At 35.8% G+C, this 21,307-nt stretch overlaps 1 protein-coding gene across 1 annotated transcript in view; it reads right to left on the bottom strand.

Moving 5' to 3' along the window:
• The window catches only part of LOC134532215 (proton channel OtopLc-like), a 61,638-nt gene that overhangs the window by 14,759 nt on the left and 25,572 nt on the right, over nucleotides 1-21,307 (bottom strand). Inside the window, exon 5 of the mRNA XM_063368636.1 lies at nucleotides 8,822-9,321. Coding sequence (XP_063224706.1) covers nucleotides 8,822-9,321 — 500 coding nt within the window. The remainder of the gene's footprint in view (nucleotides 1-8,821; nucleotides 9,322-21,307) is intronic.

Raw genomic sequence — 21,307 nt, 5'->3', positions numbered from 1 at the left:
TCCTTATCGATATATTAAATTTATTTTTTTATGCAAAATACATTGGAAGCGCTGTGATTCGAACAATCGCAGCTCTGATCTCTATGTTGGAAAACATACGCCTTTATCCGCACAGCCATCGAGACGATTACCAGACTGAGAATTAAAAAAGGTATATATAAAAATAATATGCATATTTGGAATTGAATTTTTTATTTTATTTGAAGTAATAATAGCACCACTTGTTCGAAACAAAACCACCATCTTGTATTATGATGTAACAGTTGCAATTATCATTACGGCCGCCATCTTGAAAAATCTGTAATTTTTATGTTATAAATTCCGAAAAAATTCCAAAAAATATTTTTTAAATTCCTACGTCTAAGTTTAGATACTTAATCGTTTTCGGTAAACGGTTCGATTCCCGGCGAGAGTAAACCAGTAATTTATTAATATATTTAAATATATCTAATTAAAAAATAATAAAAATGTTTTACACCACACACGACAATCTGAATTATGTCACCACTTGTATCAATTATCGTGAAAGGCGCCATCTTGAAAATCTTTATTTATTATCCTATTTAAATTAAAAATTGCAAAAATTACAAAAAATTCTGGCTTGGACTAGAACTCTATCTTTGCTCAACAATGAGAAGTTCACAAGATAGCAGAATCGGTTTTTTTTTTTTGTAATTTTTAACTTTTAACTTTTAAAATTTATTTTGTAATTTTATGATATCAAAGTATATGTGTAGCAGTTTTCTCCGTGTTCTCGTGATTATTCTTGAACGTGTGGCAGTTTTCTCAGTGAGCTCCCGATTATCCATGTAAATATTATGATGGTTTTCTCCGTGTGTTCCCAATTATTCTTGGCAATATTATGTTGGTTTTATCCGTGTGCTCCTGAATATTCTTGTCAATATTTTGATGGTTTTTTCCGTGTGCTTGTGATCATTCCTGTGGTTTCTCCAAGTGCTTCTGGTTATTTCTGAGAAACCGATCTCTCCATGAAGGAGTTTTACTTTTAATGAGTAATATCATTTTATTCTTGGTTACATTTAATTATTGAATTTCTGCTACTAAATCAACACTTGCAATATTTTTATCAGGTGGAATTTAAAAAAAAAATTACATTTCTCAGTCAAATAATAATATGCTCTGAGAAATCTGAGAAACACTGACTGCAAGAACAAACTTCCTTCTCCTTGGAGTCTAGCGAAGCCATCCTTCTTTTGCGATCGTTAGTGAGCATCCCGCATCCCGCATAAAATAAATAAATATTATTTACCTGCAAGCACCACGTGACGTCATCTGTTGATAAGCAGAACTACTTACAACAAGTACCTTTGCATGAGATAACTCTCGCTGACAAAATATTTAAAAAATTCTATTTAAGTAATGGTTTCAATTTAAAACTCTTAGTTTGCATCTGCCATTAGTCGCAGAAGCTAACATGTACCCTGGTACGTTATCTGTAGCTGTATCAAAACGACATCACTGTAGATACTGCAGCAAGGTTTTCACCTTGAGAATGAATGCTAAACGGCATGAGAGAAGCGAGTGTAATTTGGGTCCTTGTCAAATACCATTTAATTGCAGTCAGTGTCATAAATCCTTTGGTAGAAGATATTACTTGGATAGACATTGCAAGAACTGTACAACTAAGATGAATAAAGATAACGAAGACTGTGCTCCAACATCGCGTAACAGGAACGAAGGCGGAATATTAGACGACAATAATGATTACGAAGAATGTAAAAAAAATAATGCTAAAAATACTGATATAGATCAAGACAATAATTTAAAATTTAAAACATACGAAGAAAGTATCAACCTCATTAGAAATGAAAATATATTTATACCAATATCTAGTCGTCTCCATGAAAATGTGAAAGATGGAGAACCACTTGAAGCTGACAAGACCGAAGACTGTGATGAATCATCTGAAGCTGACATGATTGAAGATTGTGGTGACACATATGAGGCTGACATGATCGATGACTTAGCTGACACATATAAGGCTTACATGATTGAGTACTGTGCTGAAGCACCTAAAGCAGTCAAGAGCGATGACTGTGATGGTGGCTTGAGAGAAAAACGATGGAAACGACATAATAAAATAAATTATCCTAATCAAGCTTGTGATAATCACTGGCTCGATGACGAAAGTGACCTTGTTGTTGGTGTTAAAACGGAAGACACCAGACATAATAATATTTATTATAAACATGCAAGGAGGATGAACGTAGCAGAAGAGATTGATTATACCTCATGGTATGATCCTAACATATTGGTTGACAGGCTAAGACTTCTACATGGTTCGCTTTGTGCAGGAAAATATTCGTGCATCAAAGAAATATCCTTCATACTCAAATAACTGAGGGAAGCTGGCTACATACAATAATGGCTTAAATTAAATGCATGTGTATAAACTTGAAGAAAAATTAATATATTTTTTTTTTCAAAATGGATTTTATCATTTCTCGAAATCCCATTTCTAAATAAAATTAATAACTTAAAGGTGTAAAAAATATCACAACTGACAGCCAAAATATATACTAATAAAGTCATGCAAGTAATCATGTTAAGTTCGATAAAAAATTGTAATTGAAATCAGTTGGAGCCAAATGAAGATCGAGCAGATGGAGCTGTTGAAGCATTTGGAGCTGATGGAGCTGTTGGAGCTGTTGGAGCTGTTAAAGCATTTGGAGCTGTTGGAGCATTAGGAGCTGTTGGAGTATTTGGAGCTGTTGGAGCATTTGTAGCTTTTGGCACATTTGGAGCTGTTGGAGCATTTGGAGCTTTGGAGCTGTTGGAGCTTTGGAGCTGTTGGAGCTGATGGAGCTGTTGGAGCTGTTGGAGCTGTTGGAGCATTTGGAGCTGTTGGAGCATTTATAGCTGTTGGCGCATTTAGAGATGTTGGAGCTGTTGGAGCTGTTGGAGCTTTAGAGCTGTTGGAGCTGTTGGAGCATTTGGAGCTTTTGGAGCATTTGGAGCTGTTGGAGCTGATGGAGCTGATGGAGCTGTTGGAAAATTTGGAGCTATTTGAGCTGTTTCAGCTATGGAGCATTTGGAGCTGTTGGAGCATTTGGAGCTGTTGGAGCTGATTGAGCTGTTGGAGCTGTTGGAGCTGTTCAGCATTTGGAGCTGTTGGAGCATTAGGAGCTGTTGGAGCATTGGGAGCTGTTGGGGCATTTGGAGCTTTTGGCACATTTGGAGCTGTTGGAGCATTTGGAGCTTTGGAGCTGTTGGAGCTTTGGAGCTGTTGGAGCTGATGGAGCTGTTGGAGCTGTTGGAGCTGTTGGAGCATTTGGAGCTGTTGGAGCATTTAGAGCTGTTGGCGCATTTAGAGATGTTGGAGCTGTTGGAGCTGTTGGAGTATTTGGAGCTGTTGGAGCATTTGTAGCTTTTGGCACATTTGGAGCTGTTGGAGCATTTGGAGCTGTTGGAGCTGATGGAGCTGATGGAGTTGTTGGAGCTGTTAAAGCATTTGGAGCTGTTGGAGCATTAGGAGCTGTTGGAGTATTTGGAGCTGTTGGAGCATTTGTAGCTTTTGGCACATTTGGAGCTGTTGGAGCATTTGGAGCTGTTGGAGCTGATGGAGCTGATGGAGTTGTTGGAACATTTGGAGCTATTTGAGCTGTTTCAGCTATGGAGCATTTGGAGCTGTTGGAGCATTTGGAGCTGTTGGAGCTTTGAAACTGTTGGAGCTTTTCGAGCATTTGGAGCTTTTGTTGCATTTGGAGCTGTTCGAGTGGTTGGAGGTAATGGGGCTTTAGAGCTTTTGGAGCTGTTGGAGCTGTTGGAGCTGTTGGAGCATTTGGTGATGTTGGGGCATTGATTGGAGCTAAGAATTAGTCTTTCCACACCTATGTAGGGCTAAATGTTTAGAAGATTGCTGGCGTTCGCATGTGATCCTGTAGTAGAATATAAATTATGTAATAAATATTATGTTTGTTAAAGAACTTGCGGTGTTTTATTTCTCGAACCTGACACCTTTCTGGTATTTAAATTAAATTTATTTTTAACTTCGTCCATAGATCGAACCAAGGATCGATTTAATATGTAAAGTAATGTGTGATTTTTTCGGTGAATTTTGGAATTTTACCCGAACTAATTAGTCAATAATTATAAATATCTAATATGGTGGTCGTAATGGTTTGAAGGATGATGTTGGAAGATGATATTAAGTCTATTTTAGGACTTTGATAATGATTTATTAATTTTTTTCATAACATTAAATTTTTTTGCATCCTCCAAGGAACGAACCAAGAACCGGAATCGATATAATCATTCATTACTTTAATGAGTAAATTTTGTGATGAATTTTGGATTTTTTTCCCGAATTTATAGCTAAATAATTACATGATTCCAATATGGCGCCCAAATTCCAAGATGGCGGACACCTTAGTATCAATAAATGATAACTGCACTCTAGCGGGTAAAACTTAAAAAAAGTATGATGGTAATGTACTCTATAAGATGAGTACACACAAGATGGAGTCCTCCAGCAGACGAAAACAAGATGGTGGCAATGACCTCTAGCAGATGGTAGCTCCTGGTAGCATGTACTGAACACAAAATATTTGATGCATGATGGACAAGGTCAAAATCATATTTCAAGGTCAAGGTAAATTTCAAGGTCATGGTAAATTTTCAAGGACAAAGTTCAAGGTCAATGTCAAAGTTCCAGTTCAAGGTCAAGGGTAGTTGTCTTCTGTGGAGGAAGGATCTGTCTTTTTTATTATTACTCTTACTGGTTTAGAACAAGGATGGGAATCGATCTAATCAATCAGTATTTTAATCAGTTAATTTTTTGGTGAATCTTGAACTTCTTTTTCATTAAAATCGGATAATAAATAAATATTTTCAAGATGGCAGCTTTCTAGATAATTGATACAAGTGGTGACATACTTCAGAATGTCGCGTGTGGTGTAAAACATTTTAATTACTTTTTATTTAGAATTTTTAATTACATTAATTAATTACTGGTTTACTCTCGCCGGGAATAAAACCGAGGACCGAAATCGATTAAACAACTATACATTGAAGTAGTCAATTTTTAAAATTTTTTTTGGAATTTTTTCGGAATTTCTAACATAAAAATTACAGATTTTCAAGATGGCGGCCGTAAAGATAATTGCAAGTTACATCTTAATACAAGATGGTGGTTCTGTCTCGAACAAGTGGTGCTATTATTACTTTAATTTAAAAAAAATTACAATTTCAATTATGCATGTTATTTTTATACATACCTTATTTATTTCTCAATCTGGTAAATCTCTCGATGGCTGTGCGGATAAAGGCGTATGTTTTTTTTAATATAGAGATCAGAGCTGCGATGGTTCGAATCACAGCGCATCCAATGTATTTTGGATAAAAATTTAAATTTAATATGTCGATAAGGACCATAATAGCTATGGTAGGTAATGGAACATCGACCTTATATGATGAGACAGAGCTACGCTTTTGCTCTCTAGGTACAAACAGCCGAAACAAAATCGATGGTATCCAAGATGGCGACCTCCAGTGGAACAGAAAAAAAACAATATGGCGGCCATGACGAAAATTTCATCAAGAGTGATTGGGGCGCTCGATTTAAAGATGGTAGAACCAAGATGGCGGATCCAATATGGTCGCCGGAATCAAGGTCAAGGTTAAAGGTCAAGGTCACAGGTCAAGGTCACAGTTCAAGGTCACACTCATCCAAGATGGCTGCCGTGACGTCACATTCAGAGACGTGGCTCGGCACCAGCACCTCGCGCCAGCACCTGGTGGTGAACCGGCTATTACATACTACTTGCCGTTGGCTTCCATGGAGTAAGGATCCATCACCATTTTTATTTGGCCTCGATCGCTTTATACCGAGGACTCAAATATTCATGATATAAGAGCAATTTTTAAATAAAATTGGTATTAAATTTTTAATATATTTTTTTCAATTTTTAAATTGTTTTCATAAAAATCAGATAATAATAACAATGGTTTTTCAATAAATCGACAAATGGTAGAACATTAAAAAAATTAATAATTTCATTTTTATACAAAAATTTAATGTTTTTCTGTGCGTACTGTGCTATCAAAAACTTGTAATTACGTAATTATGTAATACATAATTATTTTAATAATAACTCTCAACCCATTAAATATCAGTGCAACAAATGTTGTAGACAGTACACTATGGGAAATTGAAAAGGCACTTGTGGTTTTTTAAAGGATGGGTTGAACATTCATCAGAATCAAGCTGTATCTTCTGTGGCAAAACATTAGCAAATATTCCAAGTACAAAACGTCATTATATATCTGACCTTATAATAAAATCGATTATTCTTCTCTATGTGAAAATTGTGGTGTACCAATGAATCGACCTGATAAACTAAAAAAAATATTTAAAGATATGCAAATGACTCGTTTTTATTCGTGGGTAGCGGATGCAGAAATCAAATAAATACTCAAGACTTTAGTAATTTGTTTGTGTTTTTTGTACTTAGAAGTGTAGAATTTATGTAACAAATTTTATGTTTGTGAAAGAACTTGTGGTGTGGTATTTCTAGAACCTGTTACTTTGTGATATTTTTAATTCAATTATTTTTTTTTGCATTGACCAAGTATCGAATCAACAACATTAACTGATCGATTCAATGAGTAAATAATATGTGATTTTTTAAATGAATTTTGGAATAATGCCCGAATTTCCAACTAAATAATTACGAATTTCCAAAATGGTTTTGAAATATCACGATGGCGGGCGCCACAGTAATAATAAAAGAATACTGCACTCTGGCAGGTAAAAATTAAACTAGCATGGTGGTATCGCACTCTAGCAGACGAAAACAAGATGGTGGCCTCCAGCAGACGAAAAAAAAGATGGTAGACATGACGTCATACTAGCTTGCGATTTATATACCTTGGCATTAGTGGTGGAAGATCAGTTGGTCAGTGGCTTCCATGGAGTAAAGATCTATCATTTTTTTTGACCTCACCAGGTTCGAACCAAGGACATAAGTCCATGCTTTGAAGAATGTATTATTAAAATTTAATTAACTATTTTTATGAATTTTAAATTTTTTCCAAATTTTTAGCATAAAAATTACGGATTTTCAAGATGACAGCCATAACGAAAAGTGCAACGATCTAGAATCCAAGATGGTGTCCGTAACGAAACGTGCTACGATTATGTCAAACATGTCCATGATGGAAGGCGTAACGAAATGTGCATCATTTCTAGAATCCAAGATAGCAACCATAACGATACATGGAACAGTGTTTTTTAAATAATATTTTATTAAATTTAGAATATTATTTTTTATTTAGAATTTTTTTATTTAAACGAATAGTAAATAGAGATTTTGGAGATGGTGGACATGACAGCACAATAATTGGCAATATACAGTAGCTATACTTGGGCAAAAGTGTTATTTGGATTGAGAAAGCTTATAACTTGATATTTTTCATTAAAACGGAAAAAAAAAAATATTTTTTTCATGCATTGTGAAAAACGAATGATATGCTACAGTTATAAAACATAGTTACAACAACTGTTTTTCTACTCCAACCAACACTCTGGATTTAGACACAATAAGGTAAAAAAAAAATAAATAAATAAATAAATTGTTTCGGTTCTGCAATACTGAAATAGCAAAACAAATACTACAGGAAAAGTATATCGTGTGTATTTCTGTGTTTTCTTTTGCGGATCTAGCGAATGCAATATATATATATTTATAGCACAATATTAAAATGTATATATTGTAAATAGTGTTGTTTACGAAGCAAGAGAATATTTATTTCCCTCTGCCGCCTTGCCAGAGCTGCAGCATGGGGAGATTATTTGACAATTAACACTATTGAGATTCTGACGGGGACGAACCGAAGACCTGCGAACCTCTAAACTACACTGACTTTGTTGCGAGGAGGAGGAGAGGGGCTACACACGTCGAAGCTAAGGAATTTTTTTAGTCGACTGGAAGCTTCGCTGGACCACCGTTGTTGGACGGTGGGGGATACGTGCGAGCACTAAGAAAACTATTCAGCTTGTCGGTGGCTTTGCCATGCTTGGCGTCTTGGCGAGGGCGGTAACCTGTGGCGGCTCCTTGGTTCGTGTGTGTTTCTTCCTCCACGCACTATGCCATTCGTACCTTTCTGCATACCACACAAGTCCCGACTAATCACACCGTCTCTACAGAATCATCCTCGTCGAGGTGGCAGATGACCAATGGTAGTGGACATATGTTTTAACGGCCTTGCAACATGGTCTTTTAGTCAGGGGAGGGGAAGCATATTCTTTATGCACAAAATTCCCTTAGGTCTCTTTTATGTATAGGGTGGGATCATACTTTCCAGATACACTACTTTCGAATGAAGTATATTACATAAATATAATATCCTCAAAAGGACATAAAATTAGTTGATTCGATGTCATGGACCAATTTTGAAATGCTTTTGTGGAATCTTCATGAAAAGTTCAACAGAAAATCAGCATTTTGAACTACATGCAAAAGTATAACCAAACTTACTGACGATTACGCAGTTAAATAATCATTTTAAAATATTGACAATGTATGGAATATTCAAAGAAAACACCTCAAAATTAGAAAAGTTCTTAAAATTGTCTAAGATTATATAATTTTTTTCAGAAAATTAGCGTTTTCCCAAATTCAGAGTTAGGTGTTCGCTTGTATACAGTTCAATGATGCACGTGTAAGATAGAATACTATGAATATACGGGTTTAACTATTTTATGAGGATTTTGTTAGCAAAAAAAAGTAAATATTAAAAGTTTATATTGTAAGTATTATAAATGAAACCTAGTTAGTTAAGAAGAGGGTTGGAAGCTCACCTGCAGCATGCCCACGAGCGTGGCCATGGTCGTCATGGCGTACAGCGTCAGCTCGCATATGTTCACCTCCATGACGGCCAGGCTGACGAACTCGGGCCTGGAGATGAGCACGAAGAACAGGATGAGCGAGATGATGGTGAGCACCAGCACCAGGATGCCGACGAACAGGCCCTTGTGCGCGCCGGCGCAGTCGACGGAGTAGAGGTGCGGGGACTTCTTGTAGGCGGCGCGCGGGGGCACCACGGGGTCTGCCAGGCCGCGGGGACCAGCCGCCAGCGCCAGGCGGCTGATGTTCTTCCACATGACGTAGAGGATGGCGGCGCAGATGAGGCTGTACTCGATGGTGCAGGGGAACAGGAAGGGACTGGCGTCCTGCACCAGCGTGCCCATGATGTTGGTGCGCCGGCACTCGTATATGAGGTGCGGGCCCTTCAGCCCTCGGGCCACTCTCTGGTGGAAGTGCGAGGCCGCAGGCAGCACCGTCGCCGCTATTTTGAAGGCTGAAACCACATGTCATTTCTCTGCACACCACATCCATTGCACGGGTGCCATCAGGGTATCATGCTGTTAGACATAACAATAATTTCATGAATTTTTTAAAATATTTTTTGGAGAAAACATGTTTTATATTAATTCTGCTATAATTAGACTTGTTGATGATAGCAATAAAAATGTAAAACTAACCCAGAAAATTTTTATCCTAAGCATATGCGATATCTCAAATAACATCGTTTTATTCTTGTCCGAAATCTATGATTATTTCTTCAATCATTATTCAAAAATTTATATTATGTCTGAGAAAAAAAGACCTTGCCATCTTATAACGAAATAATAACCTGTTTCTTTTTTTTTTGGCACCCTTTAAATTGGATGTGAGGCCACAGCTGATCAGTATAGTGTCACTCGAGCTATTCGAACTACTCCGTTTCGCAATGACATGCCGCAAAAGTACATTCGGTGTAATTATATTTAGCCGAATTACACAAGCACTAGTCCAAAACGTTGCAATGAGTTGGGCATATCAAGCTGTGTATCTCAATACTTCCCCTTCTACATAATCTATAATATAAAAATTAATCGCAAAATGTGTTGGTAAGCGCATAACTCAACAACGCCTGGACCAATTTGGCCAATTTTTTTTTTAATGTTCGTTGAAGTTCAAAGATGGTTTTTACGGCGAGAAAAATTCGAATAATTGCCGGAAAAACCCTAAAATCAGCCCTTTTCTTTTTCCCATACATAAGTTTTCTAATTAAAACGAGCACTCATTGTTGTTAAAACAATGTAGGTATGTTCCTAACGTCAAAGAGTCAATTTGCACTTTATTACCTCTGTACAAAGTTCAATCATATCTATCAAAATAGTGTGCGTTGGAGCACAGATAAAAAAAAAAAAACCGAAATCGTATAGTTCAATTTGGACGGCTTCACGATATTATTTCATTTGTTTTACTTTAAAATGCATCAGTTTTCAAGTCATTACATCAGTCAAACAAAACCAGCGTTACCAAAAGTATTTCATAAATTTAATTTTATTATTATTATTTCATTTCCCTATTTTAAATACGGCTTGAAGGATTTGACTCCAAGTCATATCAAATTTAAAAAAAGTTGAAACAACAACAAACTGTCAATGTCAGTGTTTTTTTTTCTTGGATTTTAGGTTACCTACCCTAATGAGTTTGCTTTTGTCAACTTATACACGAAACAAATTCTTACCTATATAGTGTTTTGTGCAGTGTTTATTTACCTATGATCGCTAATTATTGCATGTGACAAAATAATCTATAATATAGATATGCCTCCTATTAAACGAATCAATTTAGGTAGAATAACCCGAAATGCTACAAACCAAGCTAATTACCGATCTAATGATGCACTACAATGAAAATAAAATTTATAATGTTTCACATGATTAACAATAAAGAGATTATTTTTTTTTATTTATATGTTTTATTTAATTATATTTCTTATTCACAACACCCTATCACCAGGGTGACGGTTCTGTTCAGGAGAATTTTTTGCTCCGACTATAAAATATATAGGAACAAAACAATGTCACATTACAAATCATTTTGACAGGACTTTATTGCAATTTAATTAGGCAGTACGAAGTCTGCCGGGTCAGCTAGTGTTATAATAAAGAATTGTTGTCCATACAGTGGTGCCTAAAAATGTAAGACAGTTGGAATCAGCGCGGGCTAGAAACAAGTATCAGTTGCTTTACAACGAAGCGGAACTATTATAGACCCGAATATTTGTACCATGTTAATAATTTTTAGTGAATTACCAGGTTAAGTTATTTTGCTTGTTTGAATGTATAGGGAATGGGAGATGAGAAGCGACGAAGTTTATTTTTGAATAGACAATTTTTAGATTTGTTCCAGGCATGTGGTTCGCGACAATGCTGCAGAGTGACGAGGTGCTACTAGCGGTAGGTGGCTGAACGACAGGGGGCGAGCTACAGCTGGTATACATGGAGGCCTAGGACGTCATGCAGAGACAACCTGGATTGTCGTTACGTCATGCCCTTGCTCACAGCTGATTTAGCTGTGCTATTAGTATACTCGAATCAAGAAACTAGGTAATTTTTGCCAATGTACTTTAAACTTTGTTTAAGAAAATTGGAGATGGTTCAATTAAGTTTTAATTATTATTAAATGTTTTAAATGTGTTTTAAGTAAGTAAGGTGTCATTTTCTTATGTTTTAAGATCTTAAGTAGGGGAGGACGGGGCAAGTTGGCGATGTTAAGAGTTCGCCATTTTTTATAATTTTAATTTTGGAAATACGATTTCCTTCTTTCCATACACGATTAGAATAGTCTTTTGTCGTGGTGTAACTACGTGGAAAAATCTATATTTCTATATTATCTCAAAAATTCTGCCCTTTTAAAAATATAATGCAAATGTGTCATCTTGCCCCGTTACCGGGGCAAGATGACTTTGACTACGGGGTAAGATGACATTTTTGACACAAGTTTAAACATATTTATTCTTAGAATGTAAACTAACTAATTTAACATTGTTACATGCTTTTTTTACATATATGGCATGTTATTAAAGGCTTGGTTTGTTGAAAATTACAATTAATAGTTAACTTACATAACTAATTCAGAGTTGGTGTTTTTATAAACAATAATCGCAAACAAATGTTCCTCCTTCAAAGTTCGAGCAGTCCTCGTTCCACCATGTGTGGCATTTGCAACACTCGATCCAGTCTTCTGATGGAGGGTCGACATAAATCTCATCACACACAGGACACTGCACTTCGGATATTTGAGCTGAAGTCATGCCTGGCGAAAGTTGGAGCTTCTTGGATTTTTCTCAAGAATCGAACTTCAGTTTCTTAATAACAGTTCCTTTTTTGGCATCTCGAGACTCATGTCTTTGTTGCTTCAAACGTTCTTGTTCTATCCTCTGAGATTTTCTCTGAACCAGCATCGGTTTTAATGGGTGAGCTTGTGATGACACTTGCACATTGCTTATGACTTCTCCTTTTTCTCACATATGGTCTTTCTTTAGGCAATGGTTTGAAATCGAAAACACTTCGGCACAGTTTTGGCTCAACAGGAGTAGCATTTCTTATAGGCCCTATCTTAATGAGAGTAGCATTTCTTGAAAGTCCTGGCTCAACGGGAGTAGAATTTCTTGAAGGTCCTGGCTCAATGTAAGTAGCATTTCTTGAAGGTCCTGGTTCTTCAGTTTTCTCTGCCTGATGTTCATTTACTGCTTTTTCCATCGCAAGATCATGATCGGTGGGGTTCGCTGCAGCTAAATCATGCTCAGCAAACTCAAGGGGATCACAAGGCTCGATTCCACATTCTCGGAACCCATTGACTGCATTACCGACTGTAGCTGCTTTTAAATAAGCAGTGCTCAGTAGCTCACCAATTTTTTTGTCAGTTATGGCTTGCCCTGGATCAGTGACCATAAAGTTGTCACAAGCTTGACTGTAATAGGTTTTTAATGGCCCAAAAAAGGAAACATCCAGCAGTTGAAGACGATGGGTAGTGTGGGGTGGGAATCCGACCATAACGATGTGATTTTCCCGGCATATTTTATAGCCTCCGGTGTTACGTGTGTTTTATGGTTGTCAAAAAGCAACAGCACATGAAATTCACTGGTTGCTTTGACATGTAGTTTGAAATGTTTCAAAAACAACACAAATATTTCTCCATTGCTCCAACTATTATCACTGCAATGCCCAACGGTTCCCGGAGGGGCTCTTTCCACAAGTTCAGGTCGCATCCGATTTCTTGCGAAAACCAAAAAAGGGGGCAGGTAATATCCGCAAGCATTAATGCAACAAATAATAGTAACATTTCTTCCTCTCTCTGCCGAAACGATCTTGGAAACTCTCTTACTTCCTGTGGGTGAAATAACCTTTGGTAGCCTATTAGGTACAGTGGAAAGTGCAGATTCATCTCCATTGTAAATGGCAGAAGCTGGAAATCTATGTTTTTCCCGCACTTCTTTCAAAATTAAGAAAAACTTGTCAACATTTGGCTTGTTAAAGCCCATTGCTCTGGCAATGGATGTTTCCTCTGGTCTCCGAAAACTGAACTTACATTTTTTCAGAAAACTAGCCAACCAATCCTCACCTGCCATCCTGGTCTCCACATTGAACGGATGCGAAATTCCACTATATTCTGCAAAGTAAAACACAAGTCTTCTACATTGCTGCTTTGTCATCCCAAAAAACAATTTATCCGTTGCTGTCGAGTAGTTCCTTAAATCTTCTAGCTGCTCTTCAGTGAAAACTTCTCGAAATCTTCCACCATGAATAGGCATTTCCTAGAAGAAAAAAAATACAATTAGGTAGGCTAAATACTTTTTAATTAGAATTTTTGTTTAATGAAAGCCTGTAGGGCATGAACAATTAAGACACAACTGAGACACAACTGTAAAAAGCACTTGGGGCAAGATGACGAGTCGTCATCTTGCCCCAGTCAACTTGCCCCGATCAGCAATGTTATTAGTATTGGATTTTTTCGCTAGGAAAAAAAATAAAAGGTTAACAATATATAGTGGTTAAGAAAAGTATATTGTCTAAGGTAATAATTTGTGGCATTGAATAACCAAATATCTTACCTGTTTGTCCATGAGATATTACTTAGAAGTTCTTGAAAATTACAATACGTCAGACCAAAAGTATGAACATCATCTAACAAACAACTAAATGGTGGCAGCGGCTTCATTGTGTGATTCTTTAGTGCCCAACAGTGTGGAGCGCTAGTAGTGTCTGTTAGATGGTGCTATCTAGTAACATGATGTGGAACTAAGTCATTCGTCATCTTGCCCCGCTCGTCAACTTGCCCCGTCCTCCCCTACATTAATTGCCATCCATTCGACTTGAGAATGAGAAGAATGTAAAATTAATGAGAAAACTCAAGTAAATAGAAAAGATACAATTTTATGGGATTATGAAATAAAAGATAAACAAAATTGTTTTTTGGTGTTATAGAATTAAATGAAAAATTGTTGTACAGATCCGTGGAGGGCTGGCTGTAGTGTTGGGGCATATGACCCCCAGTCCTAAGCTTGAGGGCAAAGAATTGTTTTGTATGAAGTATGTTGGGAGGCAGTAGGCTTTTTTTATGTGGATGACTTACAATGATATTTTTTGGTTTTAATGAGAAAAAGGGAAAGTTTTGCCCTGTTGCCTAGCATATGCCTACCAACATAAGAGGACTGAAAGGAATTTGTGGATAGCCTAAATATAGTTAGGCCCTCCAGGTATATGTCAAGGATGAGTATTATTGCAGGATAATTAAGATAAGGGGTTGATTATAGGTTCGAGGCCTTTAAGTTAAGTAAAGTAATTCTAATTTCCCGGTGATGTCAGTAAGAGAGTTAAATGAAGTGGCACAAGCAGGTTGATAGTATGTTTATCGCTCTTTTTGAGTCAAGATATCTATGGTCGTGAAAAAACACTATTGCCTTGGGTTTAAGTTTGTATTTATCTACATACCTCGTGTTTTTATTAATAAAAGAGGTCTTAAAAAGGTATTGAAAAATCTGATGTTATTAAATAAATAAGGTTAAATTAAGTGATGAAAATAAATAAGTAAAAGGGAAAAAGAGTTCTGATAGATAAGTTAAAGAAAAAGTTTAGGAGAAATTTTTCAGTAAATTGTGGACATACAGGAAATGCAACAAATTTATGGTATGGATTAAATTGAACTGATTTTGAGAAATAAGTAAATTTAAAAGAATTATTTTGGTTTAGTTAAGAGAATGTTTATTGTTTACATATGACTGATAAAGGTTTAAATCATGATGAGTAAAGTTGTATAATGTTTTGTGAAGAAAACAACATAGCAGCTAGTAAAATTATAAATTAAAGGACAGAGCAGAACATTTTGTTTAAGTTAATGACATACTAATGGTATTTCTTACAGGAATAATTGAAACAAAGAGTATGTGAGTTGAGAAACTAAAGTTTAGTGTTCGAGTGTTATAGATACTTTAAAAATTAGTAGTGCAATACGCAAGTTAAAAGAGCAAGACTCAAGAAAAGAAGATAATAATACATGCAGTTATCCATCCAACTAATATTCGACATTTATTATAAGGTCCAATAACGTTTTTACTATAGTAGTATAAATTGGTTCCTCGGGGCACATGAGTACTGGGTGAGGATTGAGGATGGGGTCCGCCATCTTGGATTGCGACGTCACAGCAGTTATTTTGGAAGACCTTAACTTTTACAATTGACCTTTTACCTTTTACCTTGACCCCATCAGCTAATTTGGATACTCCATTTTGTGTTTTTTGGTTTCTAAAACTTTAAGCCATATTATACATCATTGTTGCAAATAATGTTACGGTCGCCATTATAGATTCTAGAAATGTTGCAATTTTCGTTACAGCCGCTATATTGAAATCTGTATTTATTATCCTACATTATTGGAAAATGTTTTTAAACTACCTACTAAAACATTTAGTATATAAAATTTTAATTCATAATCGTTCCGCTGTTTCTAAAACTGTCCTCCCTCTTGAAAATCCGTAAATACTATCCCATTTTAATTTGAAAATTTAAAAATATATTAACAAATTTTAACAATAAAATTTTCTAAAAAAAATTAAAAAAGATATACTGGTTTCAAACCCGGCGAGGTCAAGTCATGGAAACCAACAGCACACTGACCTTCCACCACTAATTCCAAGACAAATGTTATGTCAGCCAGCATTATGTCATAGTGGCCATTTTGGTTACGTCTACGGTCTACCAGAGGACACTATCTTTGATACAACATATAGTTTTCGTCTGCTAGAGGGTGCTATCACCATATTAGTTTAATGTTTAACAGCTAGAGTGCATTAATAATTTATTGCCAGGGTACCCGCCATATTAAAATTATGTAATTATTTAGAAAGAAATTCTGGAAAAAAAGACTAACTTAAATCGTCAAAAAATTCTCTTGTTAAATAATAATTGATTCAATCACTTCAGTTTGATCCTTGACTGATTCAAAAAGTTAATTTTAGGTAAAACATTATTATTTAATTAAAATTACTAAAGGAATGACAGGTTCGAGAAATGAAACCACAAATTTTAAAATTTAAAATTGTTACATAATTTATGCAAGGACAAAAAAAAGCCATAGCTCGATTTTTGCAAGTGCTACCCACAAATTAAATCGAAGTGGAAAGCACCACCACTTGATGCAGGATCGACAAGTTTTTCGTTTGAGAATCTTCTCCACCAAGTACGTATCGGGATACATGGTAGGCTGAATCTCTTCGTCATAGAAGACACCACAAATAGGTTTTTGGTTCAAATCTTCTAGGTAGTAGGTCCTAGGCTCCGATTCGCGAACATGGGTCACACGGAAAAGTTTGGGACTACAAAATGCAGTGAAACCTTTCTCAAAGACACCTTTTCCTTGGAGATACACACAATGTCACCGATTTTGGCTATAGGCTTTCATGCACCTTCGTGTTGAAAAACATTGTTCGAAGCAAATTGATCATCCTTTATGTCTTTGGGCTTCATTTTCGTAGTAGAATGCACCATGGAATTGTATGGCTAGATAACCAACCACTTGTAATTTCTATTGATTGTGACCTGTCGCAACATCTTTGTGCGCAAAGTTATGTTAAACATTTCGACAATGGTGTATTTGACATAACTAAATGTTGAAGAGTGTTTGATGCCAAACTTCTTCATGAAAGCCTTGAAGGTCGCGTGGGGAATTATTTGCCGAGATCGTTTGCAGGTGCGACCGTACACGTGCATCACCCAAAATGTGTGTCGTGGCCTTGGTTACGTTAATAGCATTCTTAGATTTCACAGTCTGGCACAGGCATGCTTGCTATACACATCGATGATCGTCAACCTGTACTTGAAACCTTTATTCATGTTCCAATCAGGCTTTCAAGCAGAAAAACTTGATTGCCACACAAAAATGACTTGCTGCAAATTTTTTTTGTAGATATCAAAAACATTTTCCAATACAAAGTCAGTAATTGTAGCCAACTTTTTTCCAAGTGAGATGCACCAACTTGTAAAAAAAAACTTTCACTCATCCAGAATTTGTTTGTGCATTTCAATTTTTCGTCATACTAAGTGCATGCACTATTTGCTTAACTCGACAAATTATTTAACACGTAAATGGGAAACAATTGTGACATGGAGAACAAACTGGCGCTACTTTCTAAGCGACACATAGGTTTCATCAGTAGCGGTTGTTAAAATACATGTTGCCATTATCAACTGTAGGGCACAGAAAATATATCTTGTTACTCTATGTCGGTAATCCAAATGTTCTGTTGTGCTCACGCTGTAACAGAAATAATTGGAAGAATAAAAGACAACAGATAAGCGTAATAAAAGTCTCATCTAAATGACAGTACAATAATTAACTACAAACATTACCAGCTATAATTTAACCCAAAGCATCTCAAAAATAATTTCTTGTAGATTTATTGGAAATGTATTTTATTCACGCACTAGTAATTTCACATTAATTTGTGTTTTCTTGTAACCAAAACAATAATAATCTATATAAACACAGTGTAGGATAGTACTTAAAAATAACAAAGAATTTGTGCAAAAAATGGCCTTCCGAAAACTGACTCAACTGTTTGTTAAATAAATTGCTTTTTGTTTAATTTATTGTTTAGTATAATAAATAATAGTAGTTTACATATATTCTTTAATTCAAAACATAATGCTATGAGTCTGATTTATAAATGCTATTTTCCATCATCTCTACCATTATGCTATCACTTACATTGTTTTTTTTTTTTTTTTTACAAACGCAAAACAAATTTTATATTAGTGAGCAAATTTGCAATTTACAGCGATAATAATCTTGTAAACTGCAATTCTGTGTGCATTTTAGAAATTTTTGTATGTCTAAATAAATGGTTGTAGATTATTGCTCTATAAACGCTACAGCTCAACATATACCATAGCTGGAAGTAACTAAAACATTCTACTATTTGCTAGAAGTACCTGTTAAAAGATCAGAGTGAATTATTTTAGAAACAGTTTTAGGCCAAATACCTTCAAGCTAAATTATCCAAACGTCTTTAGGCCAAATAATTTTAGGCCTAATGACTTTACGTAAAAAAAAGTTTAGGCCAAATGAATGTTTTGAAACAGTTTTAGCCCAAATATTTTAGGCCAAACGACGCGCTCCCGATTAATCAACGCAGACGCCCAAATGGTGTGCGTCTCGTCGTAGTTCAATGATCTTGTCTCAACAAGCACCAAGGCAAAGTCAAATCGCAGTCGTGGTCGCACATGTCGTCGTCCATGTCTTACCGACACAGTCGTCGCCGAAGATGACCAGACGGATACCTGTGTTCCCGAGCCCAAGACCCGCGAACCAGTTGGAACCGGAATCGATGATGCAGTACCCAGAGTTAACGAGACAGATCGTGGAGTGTTAAAGACTTTGTTTACATACGAAAATGCTTACTTCCCTTGTGTATTTTTCTAAATAAATTTGTGAAACTTGAACTTGTGTGTTTTTATTTATAGAGTTTTTATAACCGGTTTTTTAGTCATATTAAAAATTAATTTTTATGTAGCCATTGTTTTGACTCCGTAGTATACCAACAGCTACGGGTTTATAAGTTGGATATAGCCTACGAGTCCTCAGTCCTTCTCTGAGTGTGGTGCAGTGCAGATCGCCTAGTTCGAATAGACTGGTGCATAAGTCTCACAATCGTCTATTCTTGATAACTCGATGGCACCATTACCATATTTAATAATAGCCTTGCTAGAAGTTGTACCGTAGTTCATTCGGCTCCATTAAGAGCAGAGCCATCAGCTGCAGCGATCCCAATGGAAGATGTGCAATCGACTTCGGGGCCACAGATGGCTGCATCACTAACGACAGCGGTGACCTTGATGGTAGTGGAGACCTCAATGGTAGAGATGCTGACGATATCAAGAGGCATACAAACTGTTCCAGCTTTGCAGGAGATGTGTGTGCCACTAAATGCAGAGGAGACATCAGAGACTTCAACAGTTAAAGTTTCGCCAGAAACCTCAGAGACTTCAACGACCGAATGACGTTCATCACACCAATGCATGTTCTGTGGTAAATATTTTATCACAATTTCAAGTGGTTGCCGACATGAATGGAGAAGATGTAAATAATGAAAAACGAAAACTGTTTCAGTGCTACAAGTGTAATAAACAATTTTGATATCATGATAACTTGAAAAGGCGTCTTATAACCTGCGTGGTCTGTGATATTGTCTCGAAAGACATTTAAGTGTGATAAATGCGATAAGGTATTTTAACATTGAAACAGTCTGGGTAGTCACCAGAAGATGTGCACAGGAATACAAAAGAAGTGCTAGTGTGCCTCAATACCATCAGGCATCATCGTTTATTGCATTGCCTGAACCGATCGTCAGAAAAAAAATCAGTAGTTAACTGTCAGTATCTGAAAGAAAAGTTTAGTTTTAAAATGGAGTATTTTGGCAGTATTTGTTGAGTATGTCAGCAAAATCGTGTTGATAAGACGTATTATGCTTTGGAGAATAAGAACAACTTTAGTTGACTGGACTATTCACCACCATTACATAAGATTAAAAATTTTAGAAAAACAATCCTGAAATGTCAGTTAATGTGTATGTGCTAAATGAAGATAATAAGGTGTACCCAGTTCGTGTAAATAAACAAGAAAGAAAAGATCATTTCGATTTGTTTATTGTGACAAATGAAATTAATGCTGCAAACTATTGTTACATCCAAAACTTTTTCAGATTTGTGAGACCTCAGGTTATAAAACCAAATGTATGCGTGTAACATATAATTTAATATTTCCCTGATCAACTTCTAAAATCGGGCATTACAGCTATACAGTGTCTTGAACTGTACAAAATTAAATGTGGAAATAAATGTTGAACAGATTTGGTTTAAGGTAGAATTTAATTATTAAATAAATTGTTTGTTCTTATTTTTTATTTGCACTTATTATGTAATATATTTTTTATTTGTAATTTTTTGTTTTATTTTTCTAACCTATCTCTTTTTAAGTTATTTTAATTCAATAAATATTTTTTACCTGAAATTAACTTTTTTGAATCATTCAAGGATCGAACTGAGTAAATCGAATTAATTATTATTTTAACAAAGCGATTTTTTGATGAATTTTGGATTTTACCCTAATTTCTAGCTCAATAAATACATAAATTCAATATGGTGGGCGCCCTGGCAATAAATCATATTTGCACTTTAGTTGGTAAGCAATAAACTAATATGGTGGTAGCACACTCTAGCAGACGAAAACAATAGGTATATCGGATCTCAGATGGTGGATCCCAGTAGACAAAATACGAAAACAAGATTGCCGCTATGAAATCATACTGGCTGACATAAAATCTGCCTTGGAATTAGTGGCGGGAGGACAGTCTGCCGGTGGCTTCCATGGAGGAAGTATCAATCGCCATTTTAATCGCGTGACCTCGCCAGGTTTGAACCCAGTTCCTTTTTATACTTTTATAATAACATTTTATTAAATTAATTTTTATATATATTTTTCTTTTTTTATTAAAATCGTATGATATTTAAATGATTTTAAATTTGGCAAATAATTAAAAAAAAACCTGAAATGGTTTTATTAAAATATGTTTATTAATTTTAAAATTATTTCGATTAAATCGGATAATAATAACTGATTTTCAAGATGGCAACCATTATGATATTTACAGTGATGAAATCATAATATGGCGGAAAGTTCTAGAAACCAATGAAAAAATGGTGAATTCAAAATGACCCCTGGGATCAAGGTCAAAGGTCAAGGTCAAATTCATACAAGACGGCAGCCGTGACGTCACAATCCGAGATGGCGGACCTATCTTCAATCCTCACCCAAAACCAATGTGCCAAGAGTAACCAAACTATTCCACGAACTATTTTATTAAGTTCTCCTTTAAAAACCTGTTGGAAGCTTTGACAATTATCTAACTGCGATTTTGTATTTATGACTTTTACTTTAAGAACTGGAGGGGAGGA

The sequence above is a fragment of the Bacillus rossius genome, chromosome 5 (genome assembly GCF_032445375.1).
Source record: "Bacillus rossius redtenbacheri isolate Brsri chromosome 5, Brsri_v3, whole genome shotgun sequence".
In the NCBI taxonomy this organism is placed as follows: Eukaryota; Metazoa; Arthropoda; class Insecta; order Phasmatodea; family Bacillidae; genus Bacillus; species Bacillus rossius.
Note: the sequence above shows the minus strand (reverse complement) of the source record. Positions and strands in the feature narration are given on the sequence as shown.